The sequence below is a fragment of the Pezoporus flaviventris genome, unplaced genomic scaffold (genome assembly GCF_033815535.1).
Source record: "Pezoporus flaviventris isolate CSIRO_AGI_PZ_B2104156 unplaced genomic scaffold, CSIRO_AGI_Pfla_v1 ptg000125l, whole genome shotgun sequence".
Lineage (NCBI taxonomy): Eukaryota > Metazoa > Chordata > Aves > Psittaciformes > Psittacidae > Pezoporus > Pezoporus flaviventris.
Window position 1 is genome coordinate 886,528 of NW_026892673.1, and position 21,843 is coordinate 908,370.

Genomic DNA, 21,843 nt, shown 5'->3' on the forward strand with positions numbered 1-21,843 from the left:
AGAGATTACTCTGGAGGTAAATGAACAACAATATATCCAAATAATGAGTTTATCCCTAACTCGTGTCCTTACAGGAGGAGGAATCAGCAAAGAAGTTATGAACCAGGTATACCTCGGGGTTTGGGCCACTGAGACACCCAGGAAAGTGAAAAATGCTCCACCTGTTGAGGTCAAACTTATGGAAGGACGGCAGCTGGTAAGTATTAAACAGTATCCCTTGAGGAAAGAGGACAGGGAAGGAATTCGGCCTATAATAGAGAAATTTTTACAAAAGGGATTACTAAAAGAGTGTGAATCTGATTTTAATATTCCCATATTACCTGTCTGTAAACCCGAAGGGTCCTGCCGAGTGGTCCAAGACCTCCAGGCTATAAATAAGATCACCGAAGATCTCTATCCAGTAGTGGCGAACCCATATACCTTATTAACTACACTGATGCCCAAGCTCACCTGGTTTACTGGTTTAGATTTGAGGGATGCTTTCTTTTCCCTCCCTCTCCACAAAGCCAGCCAGAAAATATTTGCATTCGAGTGGGAAAATCCCAAAAGTGGACGAAAAACCCAACTTACCTGGACAGTGTTGCAACAAGGATTTAAAACCAGCCCTACTATATTTGGCAACCAGCTTGCCAAAGATTTAGAGTCCTGGGAAACTCCATCTGAGGAAGTGTCCTGGATTCAGCAGTAGCAGTCATGTTTCTCCTTTGTGGTAGCTGGTGCAGTGCTGTGTTTTGACTTCCAGCCTGGGAACAATGTTGGTGAAACCGGTGGTATCGTATTCTCTTCCCTTGTTATTTTCTCTTATCATTGGCTGAAGTATAAATATGGGGAAGCCTGGCAGATGGACTATATCACACTGCCGACAACCCGCCAAGGCAAGCGCCATGTGCTTACCATGGTGGAAGCAACCACCGGGTGGCTGGAAACATACGCTGTGCCCCATGCCACTGCCCAGAACACCTTCCTGGGTCTTGAGAAACAGATTTTGTGGCGACACGGCACCCCAGAGAGAATTGAGTCAGACAATGGGACTCATTTCCGGAATAACCTTATAGATATTTGGGCCAAAGAGCCTGGCATTGAGTGGGTATATCACATCCCCTACCATGCACCAGCCTCTGGGAAAATCGAACGGTACAATGGGCTGTTAAAAACTACACTGAGAGCAATGGGTGGGGGAACTTCCAAGCATTGGGATACACACTTAGCAAAGGCCACCTGGTTGGTCCACACCAGAGGATCTGCCAACAGGGCCGGCCCAGCCCAGTCAGAACTTTTACATATTGTAAAGGGGGACAAAATTCCCATGGTGCATATGAAGAATTTGCTGGGGAAGACAATCTGGGTTATTCCTGCTTCAGGTAAAGGCAAACCCACTCGCGGGATTGCTTTTGCTCAGGGACCAGGATATACTTGGTGGGTAATGCGGGAAGATGGGGAAGTCCGATGTATACCTCAAGGGGATTTGATTTTATGGGAAAACAGCCAGTGAACTCAACTGTATGCTGTTGCCTTCTGTGTAATACTTTTATAGCCCATCAACTAGATGTCTTCAGGTCACCAGCGACTGGCCCTGACTTCCCTCCAACCATCATCCCAACGGAGAATGAACTTTGATAGAACGGGATGAGTTCCACAGTAAAGGAACGACCAGCATCACCAGGCAACGATGCAATAGTGCACACAGCCTTTCCTGCCCTGAAAGATTGTTACAAGGGATGGAACCTGACATCATGGATCGAATGGACTCGGCGGCATTATAGGGATTGGTCCATGCACTAAGAAAATGATCTTTTTCTCTTGGTCTGTATGTATATGGATGTATATTTGTGGGAGAGCGATGGTGTATTGAAAATGTGGGATCTGAGCATGACGTGGATGGTATGGAATAAGGGGTGGATAATGTCCTGGGTTCAGCAGTAACAGTCATGTTTCTCCTTTGTGGTAGCTGGTGCAGTGCTGTGTTTTGACTTCCAGCCTGGGAACAATGTTGGTGAAGCCGATGTTTTCGGTTGTTGCTAAGTGATGTTTACCCTGACCAAGGACTTTGTGAGGCTCATGCTCTGCCAGGGAGGAGGGGAAGCTGTGAGGAAGCAGAGACAGGGTGCCTGACCCAGGCTAGCCAAGGAGGTATTCCATACCACAGCACGTCATGTCTGGGGTGGGGGGTAACTGGGAGTTACCCGGAAGGACACGGGCTTCCGGGTGGGACTCGTTTCTTGGCCGGTGGTATCGTATTCTCTTCCCTTGTTATTTTCTCTTATCATTGTTGTAGTTGGTAGTAGCAGTGGTGATTTGTGTTGTACATTGGTTGCTGGACTGTTCTTGTCTCAACCCGTAGGAGTTGCACCCTTTCGATCCTCCTCCCCCTTCCTCTGGGAGCGGGGAAGGGGAGACCCCCGGTGGGGGGGGGGGGGCTCGGTTGTTGTAGGTCAGCCCGCCACCACTCACTGGGAGTGAGTGAACAAGTTGCCTGACTGGGTTTAAACCACGACAGGAAGGAAAACTTCTACAGTACGTGGATGACATCTTAATTGCAACTAAAAAGAGAGACGCTTGTATAACCTCGACCATAAGTCTATTGAATTTTTTGGGACTCCAAGGATATAGGGTCTCCCAGAGAAAGGTCCAAATAGTGCAGCGCCAAGTAATCTACCTGGGCTATGAAATAAGTGCCGGACAAAGAACCTTGGGACAGGCCCGGAAAGAGGCAACATGCCAAACTCCGAGGCCACAGACAGTGAAAGAATTACAAACCTTCCTGGGGATGACTGGGTGGTGCCGCTTATGGATTTATAATTATGGACTGCTTGTCAGACCCCTATATGCATTGACAACTACAGACCAGAAACACCTTAAATGGGACAGAGAAACCATACGATCCTTTGAATTGTTAAATAAGGCCTCGATGTCGGCCCCAGCCTTAGGACTCCCAGATGTGAGTAAGCCATTTCTCCTCTTCTCTCACGAAAAGCAGGGGATTGCACTGGGAATACTAGCACAGGATTTAGGTCCATATCGCCAGGCGGTTGCCTATTTCTCCAAACAATTGGATGCGACTGCAAAGGGCTGGCCTGGATGCCTACGAGCAATCGCAGCCGTAGTATTAAACATCCAAGAGGCCTGAAAATTTACTCTAGGCCAGAGAATAACTGTATTGGTATCTCATACCATATCCGCAGTACTGGAAGTAAAAGGCAGGCACTGGCTCTCCCCACAAAGATTCCTGAAATACCAGGCCACCCTGGTAGAGCAAGATGATGTGGAAATTGTGGTCACTAACATTGTCAATCCAGCCTCTTTCCTCAGTGGAAACACAGGAGAACCGGTACACCATGACTGCCTAGAAACCATCAAAGCAACATATTCAAGCCACCCGGACCTGAAAGATAGTCCTATGGAGGACACAGTGAACGGGTTCACAGATGGAAGCAGCTACGTCTTAAGTGGCAAGAGACATGCTGGATATGCCGTTATCACCAGCCAGGCCGTAATAGAATCAGGACCTTTACCCATTAATACCTCGGCACAAAAGGCAGAAATAATTGCTCTGACCCACGCCTTGGAACTAGCCCAAGGCAAGGCTGTGAATATCTACACAGATTCAAAATACGCCTTTGGGGTCGTACATGCGCACGGAGCAATTTGGAAAGAGAGAGGACTATTGAACACACAGGGCAAGAACATTAAACATGCAGAAGAAATTTTGAAACTGCTGGAGGCAGTCCAACTCCCTGAAAAGGCGTCAATCATGCACATCAAAGCACACCAGAGAGTAAACTCGGAGTTGGAAAAGGGAAATGAGCTGGCGGGCAGAGAGGCAAAACAGGCAGCCAAGATGGAGGTAAAGGTGGAGGGAGCTTTAATCCCTGACGGACAAATTCTCCTAGAGGGTCAGCCAAAATATACCAAAGAAGATCTAAAGCTTATCACAGACCTGGAAGGATCATATAATCAGGAGGGGTGGGCTCTCACCCCACAAGGAAAATTAATTGTTCCCTCCTATTTAACATGGTCTTTGGTTAAGGAGGAACATAGAAAGGGGCACTGGGGAGCAGAGGCCCTATACAAGCACCTAATTAGACAAATTATAGCTAGAAATTTATACACCACTGTGAGACAAGTAACTCAACAATGTGATCTTTGCCTCCAGACTAATCCCAAGAATAACTCCAGACCTGAAATAGGCCAAATTGGGAAGGGCAATGGGTCTGGACAACAATGGCTAATTGACTTTACTGAACTCCCCAGAAAAGGGCGGTATCGATACTTATTGGTGCTAACTGATACCTTTTCAGGTTGGCCAGAGGCATTCCCTACCAGGACAGCCAAGGCTCGGGAGGTAGCTAGAATATTAATAAAAGAAATAATACCACGTTTTGGAGTTCCAGCAACTATATCCTCTGATAGAGGACTGCATTTTGTTTCAAAAATAATACAAAAAATTAGCCACCATCTAGGCATTGATTGGCAACTCCATACCCCATATCGCCCTCAGTCGAGTGGCCAAGTGGAAAAGATGAATCATTTAATTAAACAACAAATTGTAAAATTGGGACAAGAAACCAATTTGACTTGGCCTCAGTCCCTTCCTTTGTCTGTCCTGCGCATGCGAACTAAGCCGAGAGCAAAGGAAGGAATGAGCCCTTTCGAAATCTTGTATGGGCGACCCTATAAAATTCAGAAGGGAATGCCCACACAAGTAGGGGATGAAATAATGACCTCCTACATGGTGGCATTAGGAAAACAATTTAACAAAATCGGAAGACATGTGGTTGGGACTCAAAGTAGGGGTCTAAATGGGCTTGTACATAATATACAACCCGGGGACTATGTATATATAAAGTCTCTTACAGAAAAAACTTTGGAACCACAGTGGGAAGGACCATTCCAGGTACTCCTCACCTCCTTTATGGCAATCAAGATTAAAGAGCAGAGCGCCTGGATTCATCAAACTAGAGTGAAGAAAGCACCTAAGTCCCCATGGAGGGTCACACAAGTCCAAACAGGAAAACTTATTTTATCACGACGCTGATTGTGAGCCTAATAGGGAGACTTGGTGCTTGGGAAAATAACGGATTCATGCAATTACATGGTAAGATCGCAGAAGCCATGAATTGGTCTGACTGCTGGATCTGCTCATGCCTATACCCACAAATGCGGAGCGAGGTCATCCTGTGGTGGCCACTGTTTTTCCTAATTCCTCTATGATAATAACAGCCCTTAGTAACCAGTCCATATCCAAATACACTAACGGATCTGAAAGGAATCTAGCATGGTGAATACATCTAAGCCTATTATGGAATGAGACTGAAGGAGTGCCCTGTGTCCAGAGGTGCTACCTGGACACTGTCATAGCAAATAAGGGAGGAAATAAAACAGACAAGAGATGTGAGGAGGAATATTCTGTCGGAGCTTACCCTAATTGCACCTCTTACATGTCTTATGGAAGTACAAACGTGGAACAAAAACCAAACCCGAAGGAATTCCACAAATACTCCCAAAGGCTGGCCGGTTCCTGTAGGCCGAGGCTGGTACTGGATTTGTGGAATGTGGGGATATAAAGTACTACCCCTAGGATGGACCGGCCCATGTGCTATAGGTACCATAGTTCCCAACATTACCTCTGTGAAAAATCTAACCAGTTTACCCGGCTTATTACGAACCTATATGAAACCAGTAGCCTATTTGACAAGAGAAAAACGAATGACTCATCCGTTAGTGACAAAACCGACTAGCTTCCATAGCTTTGCAAGATGGTTTATCCCATGGTTAGGAGTGAGTGAATTAGAAAAGGCTCTAGTAAATATCTCGGCCACAATGGAAATTATCAATAATGCCACAGCTGATGTGCTCACGGCCCTGCAGAAAGAAATCTCTTCCCTAGAAAAGATGACATTCCAGAATAGGCTGGGATTAGATTTGCTTTTTGCCAAGGAAGGGGGTCTATGTACAGTTATTAATGAACATTGTTGCACATACATTAATCAAAATATGAGAATCGAGAAGGACTTGTCTCTAATTTGGGAAAAAAAAACAGAATTTTACATGAAGCAGCCCAAGACAACACATCTTGGGGTTTCAGGGACCTGATGGAAAAAAATGACTTCCTGGTTGCCGAATTTGGCACGGTTGAAACAGTTGCTTGTTACAATAATTGTTATTATAATTTTATTCACGGTTCTTTGTATAACAGTCTGATGCACCTTACATGCTGATGTAAGTCTGATGCTGTCACGATACAAGAGACTCTTACAGCGAATGGAGGAAAAATCAACTATGACGAGAACTTGAGTCTAATAGATATTTTGAGAAATGTTAGATAAGGAATTTCTATATAAGGTACCATATGTTAGCATTAGAAGGAGTAAAAGAATTTACTAACTTACTAGAAAAGGGGGGACTGAGGGGAGTCCTAAGATTTAGAACTGGTTGCTGGTTGGGTAATTAGTTTGCATTGTTAATGCAATTAGTGATAATATACCTTAATCGCATTGTTAGTGCAACCTAAGGGTTAACAAAGCGCAGGACTTAACACTTATGAAAAGTTAGCTACATTTGTAACTCTTGAGATAAGATCAGCCAAACCAAGGGGAGACTGAGCCTGCGCAAAAGAAGAGAACAGGTGTAAGCCAGCTTTGTGGTTTGGACACGATCCAAGGAGTAACTGAGCCTGTGCAAGACCAAAAGGTTATTTGCGATGACGAAGAGGAGCTGCTAGCCTTCATCCCCACGACCCCCTACGACCACCACCAAAAAGCACTGCACATGCGCAGTGGGAGGAGTTTATGGAAATACTAATTATCATACAAAGCGGGAGGGGGGACAGGACGGACACGACAGGTTATAAATATGTATAGGCGATCTCATGAATATGTAACCACAATGCCATATATGTTTGGAGGACGGGCAGCTACGGCGCACACGACTTTGGTGGGATACCCCCGTGCCGCCCAGCGCTAAATAAACATACCTACTTTACAACTCTAATTGGCTGATTGGTTGTAAAGTCCTTTCTCCGCACGTCAGCGTCCCACCTCCAGAAACCGTCTTCCCCGGGCGCGGACCGGAGGATTTGCCCCCGCACTGGGACGAGTGATGGCCATAGCAGCAAATCCTCAGTTCACCCAGCGGGGCGAGGGCTGAGAAGTTTGGTGCGGGGTGTGAGAAAAATATAGGAGGTTTTGTTATGAGCGAGCTATAGGCAGAACAGAAAGTCTGTGAGGCACGGGGTTCCAGGGTGTGGGCCCCAGCCAAGGGAGTTTGTGGTCGGTGATAGGAACATCTGTATACAGATAAGGAGTTTTTATGTAACTGCAAGGCTTGAACGCATGCACCAGAAGCAAAGTTCAGAAGTTCATTCATGAGGAAGACTCGGAGCCTCCCTCCCCACGACCACCAGAGACCCTCCGAGAGCCGTCAGAGGGGAAGGTTTAGGGTTCGCGGAAAATGTAAATAATTTCTCAGAGGAAGGCTGGCATGGTCAGGAGGCGAAACCTAGAAAGATATATAAACTGTAAATGTCCGTTGAGCGGGTGTGCTCATCTGTCCGTGGATGATGCACCCAGCATGCTGTTAAAGGGCTCTTTGCTTCACAATTTCCGTCTGTAAAATTTTGATTGCTGAGCAGGTTTCTCACACAGAGTTTGGTGCCGCTGGATGTGAGGGGAGGGACGCCCCGCGCCGTACCCTGGCCAGGCTGCGCCCGCAGCGGGAGGTCCCGAATCCCGATCCGGGCGGGTCCTCTCAGGCAGCAGTCACCGCCCCACTCCCTCCCCAGAAGCTCCTGTGGTGCCCCGCGGCCCGGAAACGGAAGCGTGGCGGGGCCGGAGCCGGTGGGCAGTGAGCAGATGGCGGAGTGCGGGCCGGAGCACCCCGGCGGTAGGAGCGAGGCTGGGAGCCGGGCGGCGCTGAGCCGGCACGCGAAGAGCTTGGGGCTGCTCACCACCAAGTTCGTGTCGCTGTTGCAGGGAGGCCAAGGATGGCGTACTCGACCTCAGGCTGGTGCGGGGAGGCCCAGGGGTGGGCTCGGCGGGACGGGCCCTGCGGCGGGGAAGCGGGCCCGAGGCACGGTTGCGTGTGTGGGGGGGTCGAGACTCGGGGGTCTCCGGCGGTGCAGGCGTCCGTGTGCTGCAGTGGGAGCCTCGCTCGGCTCGTTCTGCTTTCTGTTCCTGCCCCACACCAAGATTCTGCTTGATCACCGACACCATAAAGATAATAGAATCAACCAGGTTGGAAAAGACCTTTAAGCTCATAAAGTCCAACCGTTCCCCAGCACTGCCCAGGCCACCACTAACCCATGGCACTGAGGGCCTTGTCTACACGATGTGTGAGCACTTCCAGGGACGGTGACTTCACTACTGCCCTGGGCAGCCTGTTCCAATGCCTGAGCACCCCGTTCCAATGCCTGAGCACCCTTTGGGGAAGAAATTGTTCCTAATCTCCAGTCTAAACCTCCCCTGGTGCACCTTGCGGCTGTTTCATCTTGTCATAGAATCATCGAATAGTTAGGGTTGGAAAGGACCTTAAGATCATCAAGTTCCAACCCCCCTGCCATGGGCAGGGACACCTCACACTAAACCATATCACCCAAGGCCTCGTCCGACCTGGTCTTGTCCCATCCCTTGTTCCTTGGGAGCAGAGACCAGCCCCCTCCTGGCTCCATCCTCCTGTCAGGTAGTTGCAGAGAGCGATAAGGTTCCCCCCTGAGCCTTCCCTTCTCCAGACTAGGCTCCCCAGGTCCCTCATCATACTTGTGCTCCAGGACCTTCAGCAGCTCCATTGCCCTTCTCTGGCCCCACATCAGCACCTAAATGTCTCTCTTGTACTGAGGGGCCCAGAACTGGACACAGGATTTGAGGTGCAGCCTCATCAGTGCCCAGTACAGGGGGATTATCCAGACCTATAAAGCCTCCTAGAACTATAGAAACATACATACAACAACAACTATTTCTCCCTGCTGCACTCTGCCCACAGCAGGAAGGAGAATGGGGTCAGATTCACCCCTTCCCAAGGTTGTCCCTGCTTCCCTTAGGCTGCCCTGTGAATATGCCTTACTTCTGTGTTTTGAATCTCTTTACCTAAAAGAAGTAACTCTGTGGCAGGTACTGTACTTAAACCCAGACCTTTCCTCTAGGTGAAGTTCCTCTGCTGTGGATTATACAGATACCTCTTTATGTGGGTATGTGTGTGTCCTGGGTTCAGCAGTAGCAGTCATTTTTCTCCTTAGTAGTTGGTGCAGTGCTGTGTTTTTGACTTTCAGCCTGGGAAAAGCACTGATAACACCGATGTTTTCAGTTGCTGCTCAGTAATGTTTACTCTGACCAAGGACTTTGTGAGTCTCATGCTCTGCCAGGGAGGAGGGGAAGCCGGGAGGAAGCAGAGACGGGACACCTGATCCAAGCTAACCAAAGAGGTATTCCATACCACAGCACGTCATGCCCAGTATATACACTGGGGGCAGTTACCCGGAAGGGCGAGATCACTGCTTGGGTCTCGGCCTGGGTATCGGTCAGTGGGTGGTGAGCGGTTGTATTCTCTTCCCTTGTTATTTCCCTTATCAGTATTATTATTGGTGGTAGCAGTTGTGGTTTGTGTTATACCTTAGTTACTGGACTGTTCTTATCTCAGCCCGTGGGAGTTACATTCTTTTGATTCTCCTCCCCATCCCTCTGGGACCGAGGGGAGGCGGGGGGGGGGGGGGGGGGGAGAGTGAGCGGCTGCCTGGTCCTGGGTTGCTGACTGGGTTTGAGCCACGACAGTTCTTTGTGGCACCCAACATGGGGCCCAAAGGGTTGGGATAACGACAGATCTGACCGGAGTGTGCCTAATCGTATTTGTGATAAGCATTCATTGTTTCGGATTAATAGTCACTCGTCACAATGCTGATTTATTGGCTCTCAAAGTTGTTGCTCTTGATCTCACAGTTTCAGCATGTCGTACCTTACTTACAGGCGGTATCTGCTGTCTTTGTGTTTATCTTCTGTGGGCCTTGGGCTAAGGTTCTTGTTTCACTGTACTTTATGGTAATGATTTGTAATACAATAGAATCATTGATCATGCAACTGATCTGGCTTGGGTTCCCAGTGTGGTCACTACCTCTATACTTTGGGAGGTATATAGTGGAAAAACTGTCCCTGGATCTGATGGCAAAGCAGCAGTCAGCGCAGCTATTCCAGCTCCAAGCACAGCAGCTACAGCAGCCACAACGACAAGTACAGCAGCTACTCAAGCTTCGACCGCAACAGACAATGCAGCTACCCCAGCTCCAAGCAGGGCAGCTATGCCAACCCCAGTGACAAGTGTGGCAGCTACTCATACCCCGACAACAGATACTGCTGCCGCTCCAACCACAGTGCTAATCACTGCAGCTAAACCAGAGGACCAATTTGTGCCAATATCGGTTGCCCCTGTACGCAAGAGAAAAAGCAAAAAAAAGACAAGAAAAATGAAGAAACAAGATGAAGAAGCAGTGGCAATGCACTTACTACCCAGGGCATCGTCACATGAATCGAAGGAAGAACAAGAAGAAGAGGTGACTTCTCGACCCCGGACCTCAAGCGAGCTACGGAATATGCAAAAAGATTTTACCCGTCAACCAGGGGAGCATATCATCACCTGATTGCTCCGATGCTGGAACAGTGGGGCCGACGGTCACGAACTAGAAGGTAGGGAAGCTAAGCAGCTGGGATCACTTGCTAGGGAAGGGGGAATTGACCAAGCAGTTGCAAGAGAGAAACAGTCCCTCAGCCTTTGGAGGCGGCTCTTGGCAGCTGTGAAAGAAAGGTTTCCATGCGAGGATGATGTGATGAGTCGTTCGGCCAAGTGGACTACTCTAGAGAAAGGCATCCAGTCTCTGAGGGAATCAGCCGTTCTAGAGATGATCTGTCACATCAAGCCGAATGCCAGGGATGCACCCATAGATCCAGATGAAGTCAAATGTACATGAACCATGTAGCGGAAATTTACACAGAATGCACCGTCAACATATGCCCATTCATTGGCACCAGTAACCTGGAATGGCAATAGTACCACTAACAGTGGATGAGATGACTCATAAACTCTGAGAGTTCGAAGACAATCTCACCCCTTCCATCATCTCAGCTGTGGAAAAACTGTCCCAGGAGTTCAGACAATTGAGAGACAATCTATCTGATCTATCCAGCTCCCCACATATACCAACACAAATCTCAGCTATTAACAAAAGGCGTCCTACTGCTCGAGAGAGAAGATATAGGAGGTATACGCCACGGGCCACCCCATGGTTTTACCTGTGGCATCATGGAGAAGACATGAGGAAGTGGGATGGAAAACCTACCTCAGCTTTGGAGGAACAGGTGAGCGAATTGAAGAGGAGAACAAAGGTCAAGGCTGATCATCCCATGAGAGCTGTGGCTTCAGTCTCTGGTGAGCAGGTTCCCAGATGGAGTGGAAGAGCTGATTTTACTCCAGCTCCTGTGATAACGAAGAATAATCCCTTTTACCACGACTTAAGCGTCCAACGTTGTGGTGACTATCAGAGGGGCCCTGCCTCCATCCAGGTGGAGGTAGGGGACAATCAGATTTACTGGACTGTGTGGATCAGATGGTCTGGCACATCAGTCCCACAAAAGTAGAGGGCTCTAGTAGATACCAGTGCACAGTGTACCCTGATGCCATCAAGCTGTCAAGGGGTGGAACCCCTTTATATTTCTGGCGTGACAGGAGGATCCCAAGAGTTGACTGTACTGGAGGCTGAAATCAGCCTGACTGGGAGGAAAAGGCAAAAACACCCCATTGTGACTGGTCCAGAGGCTCCATGCATCCTTGGCATAGACTACCTCAGGAGAGGGTACTTCAAAGACCCAAAAGGGTACCGATGGGCTTTTGGTATTGCTGCTTTGGAGACTGAGGAAATTGAGCAGCTGTCCACTTTGCCTGGTCTCTCCGAGGATCCTTCTGTTGTGGGGTTGCTGAAAGTTGAAGACCAACAAGTGCCAATCGCGACCACAACAGCGCGCCGGCCACAATATCGCACCAACTGAGACTCCCTGATTCCCCTACATCTGCTGATCTGTAGACTGGAGAGCCAAGGAGTGATCAGCAGTACCTCCTCGCCCTTTAATAGCCCCATATGGCCAGTGCGAATGTCTAACAGGGAGTGGAGACTAACAGTAGACTGTCGTGGCCTGAATGAAGTCACACCTCCCTTGAGTGCTGCTGTACCGGGCATGCTAGAGCTTCCGTATGAGCTGGAGTCAAAGGCAGCCAAGTGGGATGCCGCAATTGATATTGCCAATGCATTTTTCTCAATCCCTTTGGCAGCAGAGTGCAGGCCACAGTTTGCTTTTACTTGGAGGGGTGTCCAGTTCACTTGGAACCGACTGCCCAGGGCTGGAAACCCAGCCCTTCTATGTGCCATGGACTGATCCAGACTGCACTGGAACAGGGTCAAGCTCCAGAACACCTGCAATAGATTGATGACATTATTGTGTGGGGCGATACAGCGGAAGAAATCTTTGAGAAAGGGAGGAAAATAATCCAAATCCTGCTGAAAGCCGGTTTTGCCTTAAAACAGAGTGAGGTCAAGGGGCCTGCACAGGAGATTCAATTTTGGGGAATAAAATGGCAGGATGGACTTTGCCAGATTGCCACAGATGTGATCATAAAGATAACAGCAATGTCTCCACCAACTAATAAGCAAGAAACACAAGCTTTCTTGGGTGCAGTGGGGTTCTGGAGAATGCACATCCCGAATTACAGTTTGATTGTAAGCCCTCTCTATCATGTGACCCAGAAGAAGAATGATTTTAAATGGGGCCCTGAGCAACGGCAAGCCTTTGAGCAAATTATGCTCAAGGTAGTTCATGCAGTAGACCTTGGACCACTCTGGTCCCGGCCACATGTAAAAAATATACTCTGTACCGCAGCTGGGGAGAATGGTCCTATCTGTAGCCTCTGGCTGAAAGCTCCAGGGGAGACTCAAGGTCCCTGATTTTGGAGTTGGGAATGCAGAGCATATGAAGAATTTGCTGGGAAGACAGTCTGGGTTATTCCTGCTTCAGGTAAAGGCTAACCCACTCGTGGGATTGCTTTTGCTCAAGGGCCAGGATATACTTGGTGGGTAATGCAGGAAGATGGGGAAGTCCGATGTCTACTTCAAGGGGATTTGATTTTAGGGGAAAACAGCCAATGAACTTAATTGTATGCTGTTGCCTGCTGTGTAATACTTTTATAGCCCATCAACTAGATGTCTTCAGGTCGCCAGTGACTAGCCCTGACTTCCCTCCAACCATCATCCCAACAGAGAATGAACTTTGATAGAACCGGACGTGTTCTGCAGTAAAGAAACTATCAGCATCAGCAGTCAATGATCCAACACTGCACACAGCCTCTCCTGCTCTGAAATACTGTTACAAGAGATGGAACCTGACATCATGGACCAAATGGACTCGGCAGCATTATAGGGATTGGTCCATGCACTAAGAGATGATTTCTTTCTCTCTGTCTGTGTGTATGTGGATGTATATATATGTAAGAGCGATGGTATATTGAAAATTTGGGATCTGAGCATGATGTGAATGGTTTGGAATAAGGGGTAGATAGTGTCCTGGGTTTACAGTAGCAGTCAGTTTTTCTCCTTCTTAGTAGCTGGTGCAGCGTTGTGTTTTACCTTAAGCCTAGGAACAGAGCTGATAACACCGATGTTTACTCTCACCAAGGACTTTGTGAGTCTCATGCTCTGCCAGGGAGGAGGGGAGGCCAGGAGGAAGCAGGGATGGGACAACTGATCCAAACTAGCCAAAGAGGTATTCCATAACACAGCACATCATGCCCTCTGTATAACCTTGGAGCGGTTACCCAGAAGAGCTAGATCGGTGCTCGTGTTGGGCTGGGTGTCGGTTGGTGGGTGGTGAGCAGTTGTGTTCTCTTCCCTTGTTATTTCCCTTATCAGTATTATTATTGGTGGTAGCAGTAGTGGTTTGTTTTATTCTTGAGTTATTGGACTGTTCTTATCTCAACCTGTGGGATTTACATTCTTTTGATTCTCTTCCCCATCCCTCCTTTACCTGGGGGAGGAATGGGGGAGAGTGAGTGAGCGGTTGCGTGGTTCTGGGTTGCCCGGTGTGTTTAAACTACAACGGTCCCATAGCCTGAAGGGAGCAATGTATGAGCAGGGCAGGAAGTCCTATGGCTGCTCCCAAGCTCCTGCCTTGCAGCTGTTCTTATGCTCGTTCTGCCTCCTGTCTTTCAAAGAGAGGAATCTGCCTCTTGACAAGTGTTGATATTCCATAAATCTCATCAGATCCAATTTAGAAAATACATTTTGAGTGTTGACTTAGCCCTATTGTCAGTTATTCAGGCAGATCTCTGCATTCCTCTTCCCATCCTCATCTCTTCTAGCCTGAAGGAGCATTGAATTTTCAGGCTGCCGAACTAGCGTCTTCTGGCACTGCTTTGGTGCTGTGTGATGGTGACTTGTGGATCCACTGTGAGCAGGATGGCTGGAATTTGGTTTGTGTTTAATGAGGAGGTTGCGAGGTCAGAAAAGTGATCAAGGGTCAGCAGCTTCTTATGATCATAATGGTATTAGGAACATGGCTTTGTAATTTGAGGTGCTGGACCAAGAGAGGAATGAGATGGCAAGCAGAGCGCTTTGCCGGGAATCAATCTGACAGACAGGAAGGAGTGAAACATGACTGAGAGTTTGGAGTGAAGAGTCTAACCGTTTTGCAGGCTGCGGATACCTTGGCTGTGCAACAGAAGCGACGGATCTACGATATCACAAATGTCCTGGAAGGCATCGGGTTGATTGAAAAGAAGTCCAAGAACAGTATCCAGTGGAAGTGAGTGACAAGAGAAGCTTTAAATAGTTCACAGGATCCTTCTAGGCCAGGTCTGAGTGGCACTGGGGTTAAAATGCCCTGCTCAGGGCAAAGTTCCTCAGTAGTCCATGCATGCTGGTACTTCCCCCCAGCTGGGCTTTGCTGATGGTAGTAATGAGGAAAGCTGAAGTACTTATGGCATGTCTCTTACAGCAGGGCTGTTATTTTGATACAAACTAAGTATTTGCAGCACTTTGGGCTAGGAAAGATGCCTGTCATGGGACTGGAGATAGGGGAGAGCCCTGTCAGTCTGAACAATGTAGGAAGATGTACCAAAGATACACTGTTGCAGTGCTGGGAGGTGAGGATCTAGAGCAGGTACTGATGAGGCTTTCTGGGTCATCTGGCCTTTGGCATGAAATAGGGGTGGCAGTAAGGGGGGTGGCAGCCTCTATGAGAGGTTGGGCCTGGTCTGGATGCCTGCAGGGCCTGATGCATGTCCTTTCTTTTTACCTTGCACAGAGGAGTGGGTCCTGGCTGCAACACACATGAAATAGCTCATAAACTGATCAAGCTGAAGGCAGACATAGAGGACCTGGAGCAGTGGGAGCAGGAGCTGGAGCAGCAGCAGCAGATGTGGGTTCAGCAGAGCATCAAAAATGTTAAAGAAGACATGCAGAACAGTCAATATCCTTTGTGTGAACTGATTACTCTGTCTCCACATTCACTTGTGGGGCTGGGAAGCAGAGACCTGAGGGCTGGGTTGATGCCACCCTGATCAGGGCAGAGGAGTGGTGGTGACCTGTTGCTGCCAGAGGATTTGCACTGAAAGGGTCAAGAGGCAGTGCCTGGCTTTGGAATTGGGGTAACTGTCTAGCCTGGGAACCAGCTTTCTCTGTGGTGCATGACTCCTTGATTGGCTTTTTGAAGTAAAAATGCAATATTTACCATGATGAGAAAAGTGCTTCTCTCTGACTCCCAGGTGCCACTTCCCTGAGCGCAGAGCTGCTCCTGTGGTTTGCTTCTTAGGATGTCAGCGATGACAAGCATGTAGCTTGCAGACCTCACCTGCAGACCACTTCAGAGCATGGCACAGGAAGCTTTCTGAGAATGGCGTTTCTTGTGCTAAGGAAGGAAGCACCAGGTGCCCTTTGAGTTCTCTGTCTGCACAGGAAGTTGCAGTCTTTCTCCTTAACCTTGGAAACATTAGCGTATGTGACACATGAAGATATCTGTAAGTGCTTCACAGGTGAGGAAATGGCATTTCATTGTAAAGATGTAATGCTGTAGTCCTGACAGTCTGTTCCAGATGCTCTTCTCTCTTCAGGGAAGAGGATACAGTGGACCATGGACTGCCCAACAGCATCAGGTTAAATGTAGTGTGAGCTCTGATGCCATCCTGGGTTTGTGTAGCACTGACTTGTAGCTTTCTTGTCACCGTCAGAGCGGGCAGGTGGTTTCTGTTACAGGAACATAGCTGCTTATCCTAAGGAAGTCTTTTTGCTGGGTGTCACTATGTGGGGGGGTGCGTGTGTTAAGTTAGAAGCCCTTGATTGTAAGGGCTTGGGTGGACAATGTCCTAATAAAAGGAAGCAAGATGTATTGCATTGTAGAAATCTGGGCGTAAGCAGGAAGACAGTAAAAAGTGGTCCCTCAGCTGCATCATGCCCTCTACCAACAGGAATGCAAGAGGGAGGTAGTGAAGAGCAGGACGGAAGGGAATACACTGCTTGCTGTGATCTCACTCCTCCCTTGTGTACTGCCTTCCTAAAGCTGTGAGGTGCCTGTATAAAAAGCTGTATGTGTCTCTGTGGGGCAGAAGTGAAGAAAATCCACAGGAGTATATCTTTCTTTGCTATTGCCAATTCTAATCATAGCTGTAGGATCCAAACCAAATTAAATAATTCCCTGGTGGCCACTGTGCAGATTGGTAGCTTGCAGGACAACTGTTCTTGCTGAAGCAGTGTGGAGTCACAGCTCCTATCTGTTTTGGTGGGCATCTCCCCTCTTCTGACCACGGGCAGCCTGCATCTGCTTTCGTGAAGCAGAAATTGAAGCTGTTTATCCTGATCTCCCCCAGCCATGTGTAATCTCAACCTTCTCATCTCTTCCAAGTACTCTTCTCATCCTACACTTCATCAGCTCTTCTATTTTTCATCTTTGCCTTTGTGTGCTTTCCTTGTTCACCACCAGGATTTAGGTGTCCCTGCCCATGGCAGGGGGGTTGGAGCTAGATGATCTTAAGGTCCTTTCCAACCCTAACTACTCTATGATTCTATTCTATACTGCTCAAGTTCCTGCTAGTAATTTATGCAACCACCCCCTTTGCTTTACTGTTTCTTCTGACTGGAGCTAGCACTTTTGGGGCAGGGACTGTGTTTTCAGTTTGACAGTGCTTGGAGCCAGATAACTCTTCCAGACTGTTCTGAGTTCACTGGAGACCAGCAACTTGTTGCTTGGTTTGCATTTTATTGCGCCTGGTTTTTGTAAAGCGGTATGTCTGAAGTCAGACCTCACCAAAATGCACAGAGATTAGAAGACAGATCTGAATTCCTTCTAGAAGAGAGGCTTGATCTATGTTTTTCCATTGTCTGTTCAGTTTTCCTGTAGGAATATGCTTTACATGACTTTTGTTCCTCTCCTGAGCGTGAGCTTTGCAGAGGTTCCTTGTTCAACTGCTTGTGTTGCTGAACTGTGGTACAGGCTGAATTTCAGTTCCTGTTTTATCTAACTGACAGTTATTGAACTCTCTCAAAGTGAGTTAGGGCTTGAAGATTTCCATGCTTGGACTCTGTCAAATAAGAATTTGTTATTTGGATTAAATAAAAAAAAAAAAGAAAAAAAAGTATGTTCGGGTTTGTTTTGGGGGAGGGGGGCATCATTCCGTCTCAACACACCCAGTCAGTTGTGAGCACCTATAATAAATGCTTGGAGCAATGCAAAGATATTCCAGCCACTCCAGCCAATGAGCCCGATTCATTTGGAGCTCGACTCAGATGCCTCTATACAAATGCCCGTAGCATGGGGAACAAACAAGAGGAATTGGAGACGTGTGCACGTCTATGGGGGTACGATATAATAGGCATCACAGAAACATGGTGGGATGGCTCCTATGACTGGATTGTTGGAATGGAAGGTTACAGGCTCTTTAGAAAAGATAGGCCCGGCAGGCTGGGAGGGGGAGTTGCTATTTCTGTTAGGGATACACTGGAGAGTATGGAACTCTGTCTGGGGACAGGTGAGCAATCGACAGTTTGTAGGTCAGGGTTAAAGGGAGAATACCTATGGGAGACATTACTGTGGGGATCTGTTACAGACAGCCTGACCAAGAAGAACCTGCAGATGAAGCACTCTACAGACAGATAGGAAAAGCCTCATGCTCACAGGCCCTTGTTCTCATGGGGGATTTCAACCACCCCCACATCTGTTGGAGCGACGGAACGGCCCGGCACAAGCAATCCAGGAGATTCCTCAGTTGTGTGGAAGACAACTTCCTTCTGCAAGTAATAGAGGAGCCAACAAGGAGAGGTGCCATGCTTGACCTCGTGCTCACCAACAGGGAAGGGCTCATTGGAAATCTGAAGCTCCAGGGCAGCCTTGGATGCAGCGATCACGAGATGGTTGAATTTGAGATCCTCAGGACAGTGAGAAGAGCGTGCAGCAAGCTCACTGCCCTGGACTTCAAAAGAGCAGACTTTGGCCTCTTCAGGAACCTGCTTAGTAAGGTTCCATGGGAAAAAGCCTTAGAGGGCAGGGGGGCCCAAGACTGTTAGTTGATATTCAAGGATCACCTGCTACAAGCTCATGAGTGTTGCATCCCAGCTAGAAGGAAGTGCAGCAGGAGGGCCAGGAGACCTCCTTGGATGGATAAGGAGCTGCTGAGGATGCTTCAAATGAAAAAAAGAGGATTATAAAAAGTGGAAGCAAGGACAGGCAGCCTGGGAGGAATACAGGGATGTTGTCAGGGAAGCTAGGGACCAGGTTAGGAAAGCTAAGGCCCAGTTAAAATTAAACTTGGCTAGGGATATTAAGGAGCCCGAACAAGAAGAGAGTACCTTTCTGGGTAACTCCCAGTTACCTCCCCGGGCATGACATGCTGTGGTATGGAATCCCTCTTTGGCTAGTTTGGGTCAGATGTCCTGTCCCTGCTTCCTCCTGGCCTCCTGGCCTCCTCTCCTCCCTGGCAGAGCATGAGACTCACAAAGTCCTTGGTCAGAGTAAACATCAGTGTTATCAGCTCTGTTCCCAGGCTTAAGGCAAAACACAGCGCTGCACCAGCTACTAAGAAGGAGAAAAATTCACTGCTACTGCTAAACCCAGGACATCGGATCATCCGTTTTCCCCTTCTTGAAAATGGGGGTTATATTTCCCTTTTTCCAGTCATCAGGAACTTTATCTGACTGCCATGATTTTTCAAATATGATGGACAGTGGCTTAGCAACTTCATTTGCCAGCTCCTTCAGGACCTGTGGATGGATTTCATCAGGTCCCATGGACTGATGGATGCTTTACACAAGTCCAATTAGATGACATCAACTGCTCTACCCCTGTCCATCAGTTCCTTAGCCCCATCATAGCAGGCCACCAGATTGGTCAGGCAGGATTTCCCCTTAGTGAAGCCATGCTGGCTGTCACCAACCGCCTTGTTGTTTTTCATGTGCCTTAGCATGCCTTCCAGGAGAATCTGCTCCCAGGTTTTGCCAGGCACAGAGGTGAGGCTGTCTGGTTTGTAATTCCCTGGGTCATCCATTTTCCCCTTCTTGAAAATGGGGGTTATATTTCTCTTTTTCCAGTCGTCAGGAACTTCACCTGACTGCCATGATTTCTTAAATATGATTGCTAGTGGCTTAGCAGCTTAATTCGCCAGCTCCTTCAGGACCCATGGGTGGATTTCATCAGGACCCATGGACCTGTGCACGTTTAGATTTCTAAGATGGTCTCGAACCATATCTTCTCCTACAGTGGGCCCAAGGTCTTCATTCTCACAGTCCCTGCGTCGGCCTTCCAAGATTTGGGTGGTGTCGTCAGAGCCCTCGCCAGTGAAGACCAAGGCAAAGAAGTCATTCAGAACCTCAGCCTTCTCAAAACTGAGTGTAGCTAGTCCTCCCGAGAGCTTCCTGAGGGGGTCTAAATTCTCCCCAGTCTGTTTTTTATTTGCTATGTACCTGTAGAATCCCTTCCTGTTATCCTTAATATACCTAGCCAAGTGTCCTGGGTTCAGCAGTAGCAGTCATTTTTCTCCTTCTTGGTAGCTGGTGCAGTGCTGTGTTTTGACTTTCGGCTTGGGAACAGAGCTGATAACGATGATGTTTTGGTTTGGCCAAGGACTTTGTGAGCCTCATGCTCTGCCAGGGAGGAGGGGAAGCTGTGAGGAAGCAGAGATGGGGCGCCTGACCGGGGCTAGCCAGGGAGGTATTCCATACCACAGCACGTCATGCCCGGGGTGGGGGGTAACTGGGAGTTACCCAGAAGGACATGGGCTTCCGGGTGGGACTCGTTTCTTGGCCGGTGGTATTGTATTCTCTTCCCTTGTTATTTTCTCTTATCATTGTTGTAGTTGGTAGTAGCGGTGGTGATTTGTGTTGTACATTGGTTGCTGGACTGTTCTTGTCTCAACCCGTAGGAGTTGCACTCTTTCGATCCTCCTCCCCGTTCCTCCGGGAGCGGGGAAGGGGAGAGCCCCGGTGGGGGGGGGACCCTCGATTGTAGTCAGCCTGGCACCACTCACTGGGAGTGAGTGAACAAGTTGCCTGACTGGGTTTAAACCACAACACCAAGTTTAATTCTAACTGGGCCTTAGCTTTCCTAACCTGGTCCCTAGCTTCCCTGGCAACATCCCTGTATTCCTCCCAGGCTGCCTGTCCTTGCTTCCACTTTTTATAATCCTCTTTTTTCATTTGAAGCATCCTCAGCAGCTCCTTATCCATCCAAGGAGGTCTCCTGGCCCTCCTGCTGCACTTCCTTCTAGCTGGGATGCAACACTCATGAGCTTGTAGCAGGTGATCCTTGAATATCAACTAACAGTCTTGGGCCCCCCTGCCCTCTAAGGCTTTTTCCCATGGAACCTTACTAAGCAGGTTCCTGAAGAGGCCGAAGTCTGCTCTTTTGAAGTCCAGGGCAGTGAGCTTGCTGCACGCTCTTCTCACTGTCCTGAGGATCTCAAATTCAACCATCTCGTGATCGCTGCATCCAAGGCTGCCCTGGAGCTTCAGATTTCCAATGAGCCCTTCCCTGTTGGTGAGCACGAGGTCAAGCATGGCACCTCTCCTTGTTGGCTCCTCTATTACTTGCAGAAGGAAGTTGTCTTCCACACAACTGAGGAATCTCCTGGATTGCTTGTGCCGGGCCGTTCCGTCGCTCCAACAGATGTGGGGGTGGTTGAAATCCCCCATGAGAACAAGGGCCTGTGAGCGTGAGGCTTTTCCTATCTGTCTGTAGAGTGCTTCATCTGCAGGTTCTTCTTGGTCAGGCTGTCTGTAACAGATCCCCACAGTAATGTCTCCCATAGCTATGTTCCCTTTAACCCTGACCTACAAACTCTGTTTTAACTGCCCCCCTGTCCCCAGACAGAGTTCCATACTCTCCAGCCTATCCGTAACAGAAATAGCAACTCCCCCTCCCTGCCTGCCAGGCCTCTGTTTTCTAAAGAGCCTATAACCTTCCATTCCAACAATCCAGTCATAGGAGCCATCCCACCATGTTTCTGTGATGCCTATTATATCGTACCCCCATAGACGTGCACACGTCTCTAATTCCTCTTGTTTGTTCCCCATGCTACGGGCATTTGTTTAGAGGCATCTGAGCAGAGCTCCAAATGAATCGGGCTCATTGGCTGGAGTGGCTGGCATATCTTTGCATTGCTCCGAGCATTTATTATAGGTGCTCACAACTGACTGGGTGTGTTGAGACGGAATGATGCCCCCTCCCCCAACACATCTAGCTTAAAGCCTCCTTGACCAGTCTGGCAATCCTCCTACCAAGACTGCTCTTCCCCTTCTTTATCAGACCAGCTCCACCAGCCCCCACTAGACCTGGCCTA

At 48.5% G+C, this 21,843-nt stretch overlaps 1 protein-coding gene and 1 long non-coding RNA gene across 2 annotated transcripts in view; both read left to right on the plus strand.

Annotated features, from left to right (window-relative positions):
• Positions 1-21,843, plus strand: part of LOC133282503 (uncharacterized) — a 55,002-nt gene that overhangs the window by 11,729 nt on the left and 21,430 nt on the right. The gene's annotated exons all lie outside the window — the stretch shown is intronic.
• Positions 7,812-15,705, plus strand: LOC133282494 (transcription factor E2F4-like). The gene is given in 4 exon segments (XM_061478483.1): positions 7,812-7,970; positions 7,972-8,004; positions 14,716-14,825; positions 15,327-15,705. Coding segments are annotated over 4 exon segments (519 nt in total). The 5' UTR covers positions 7,812-7,850; the 3' UTR covers positions 15,583-15,705.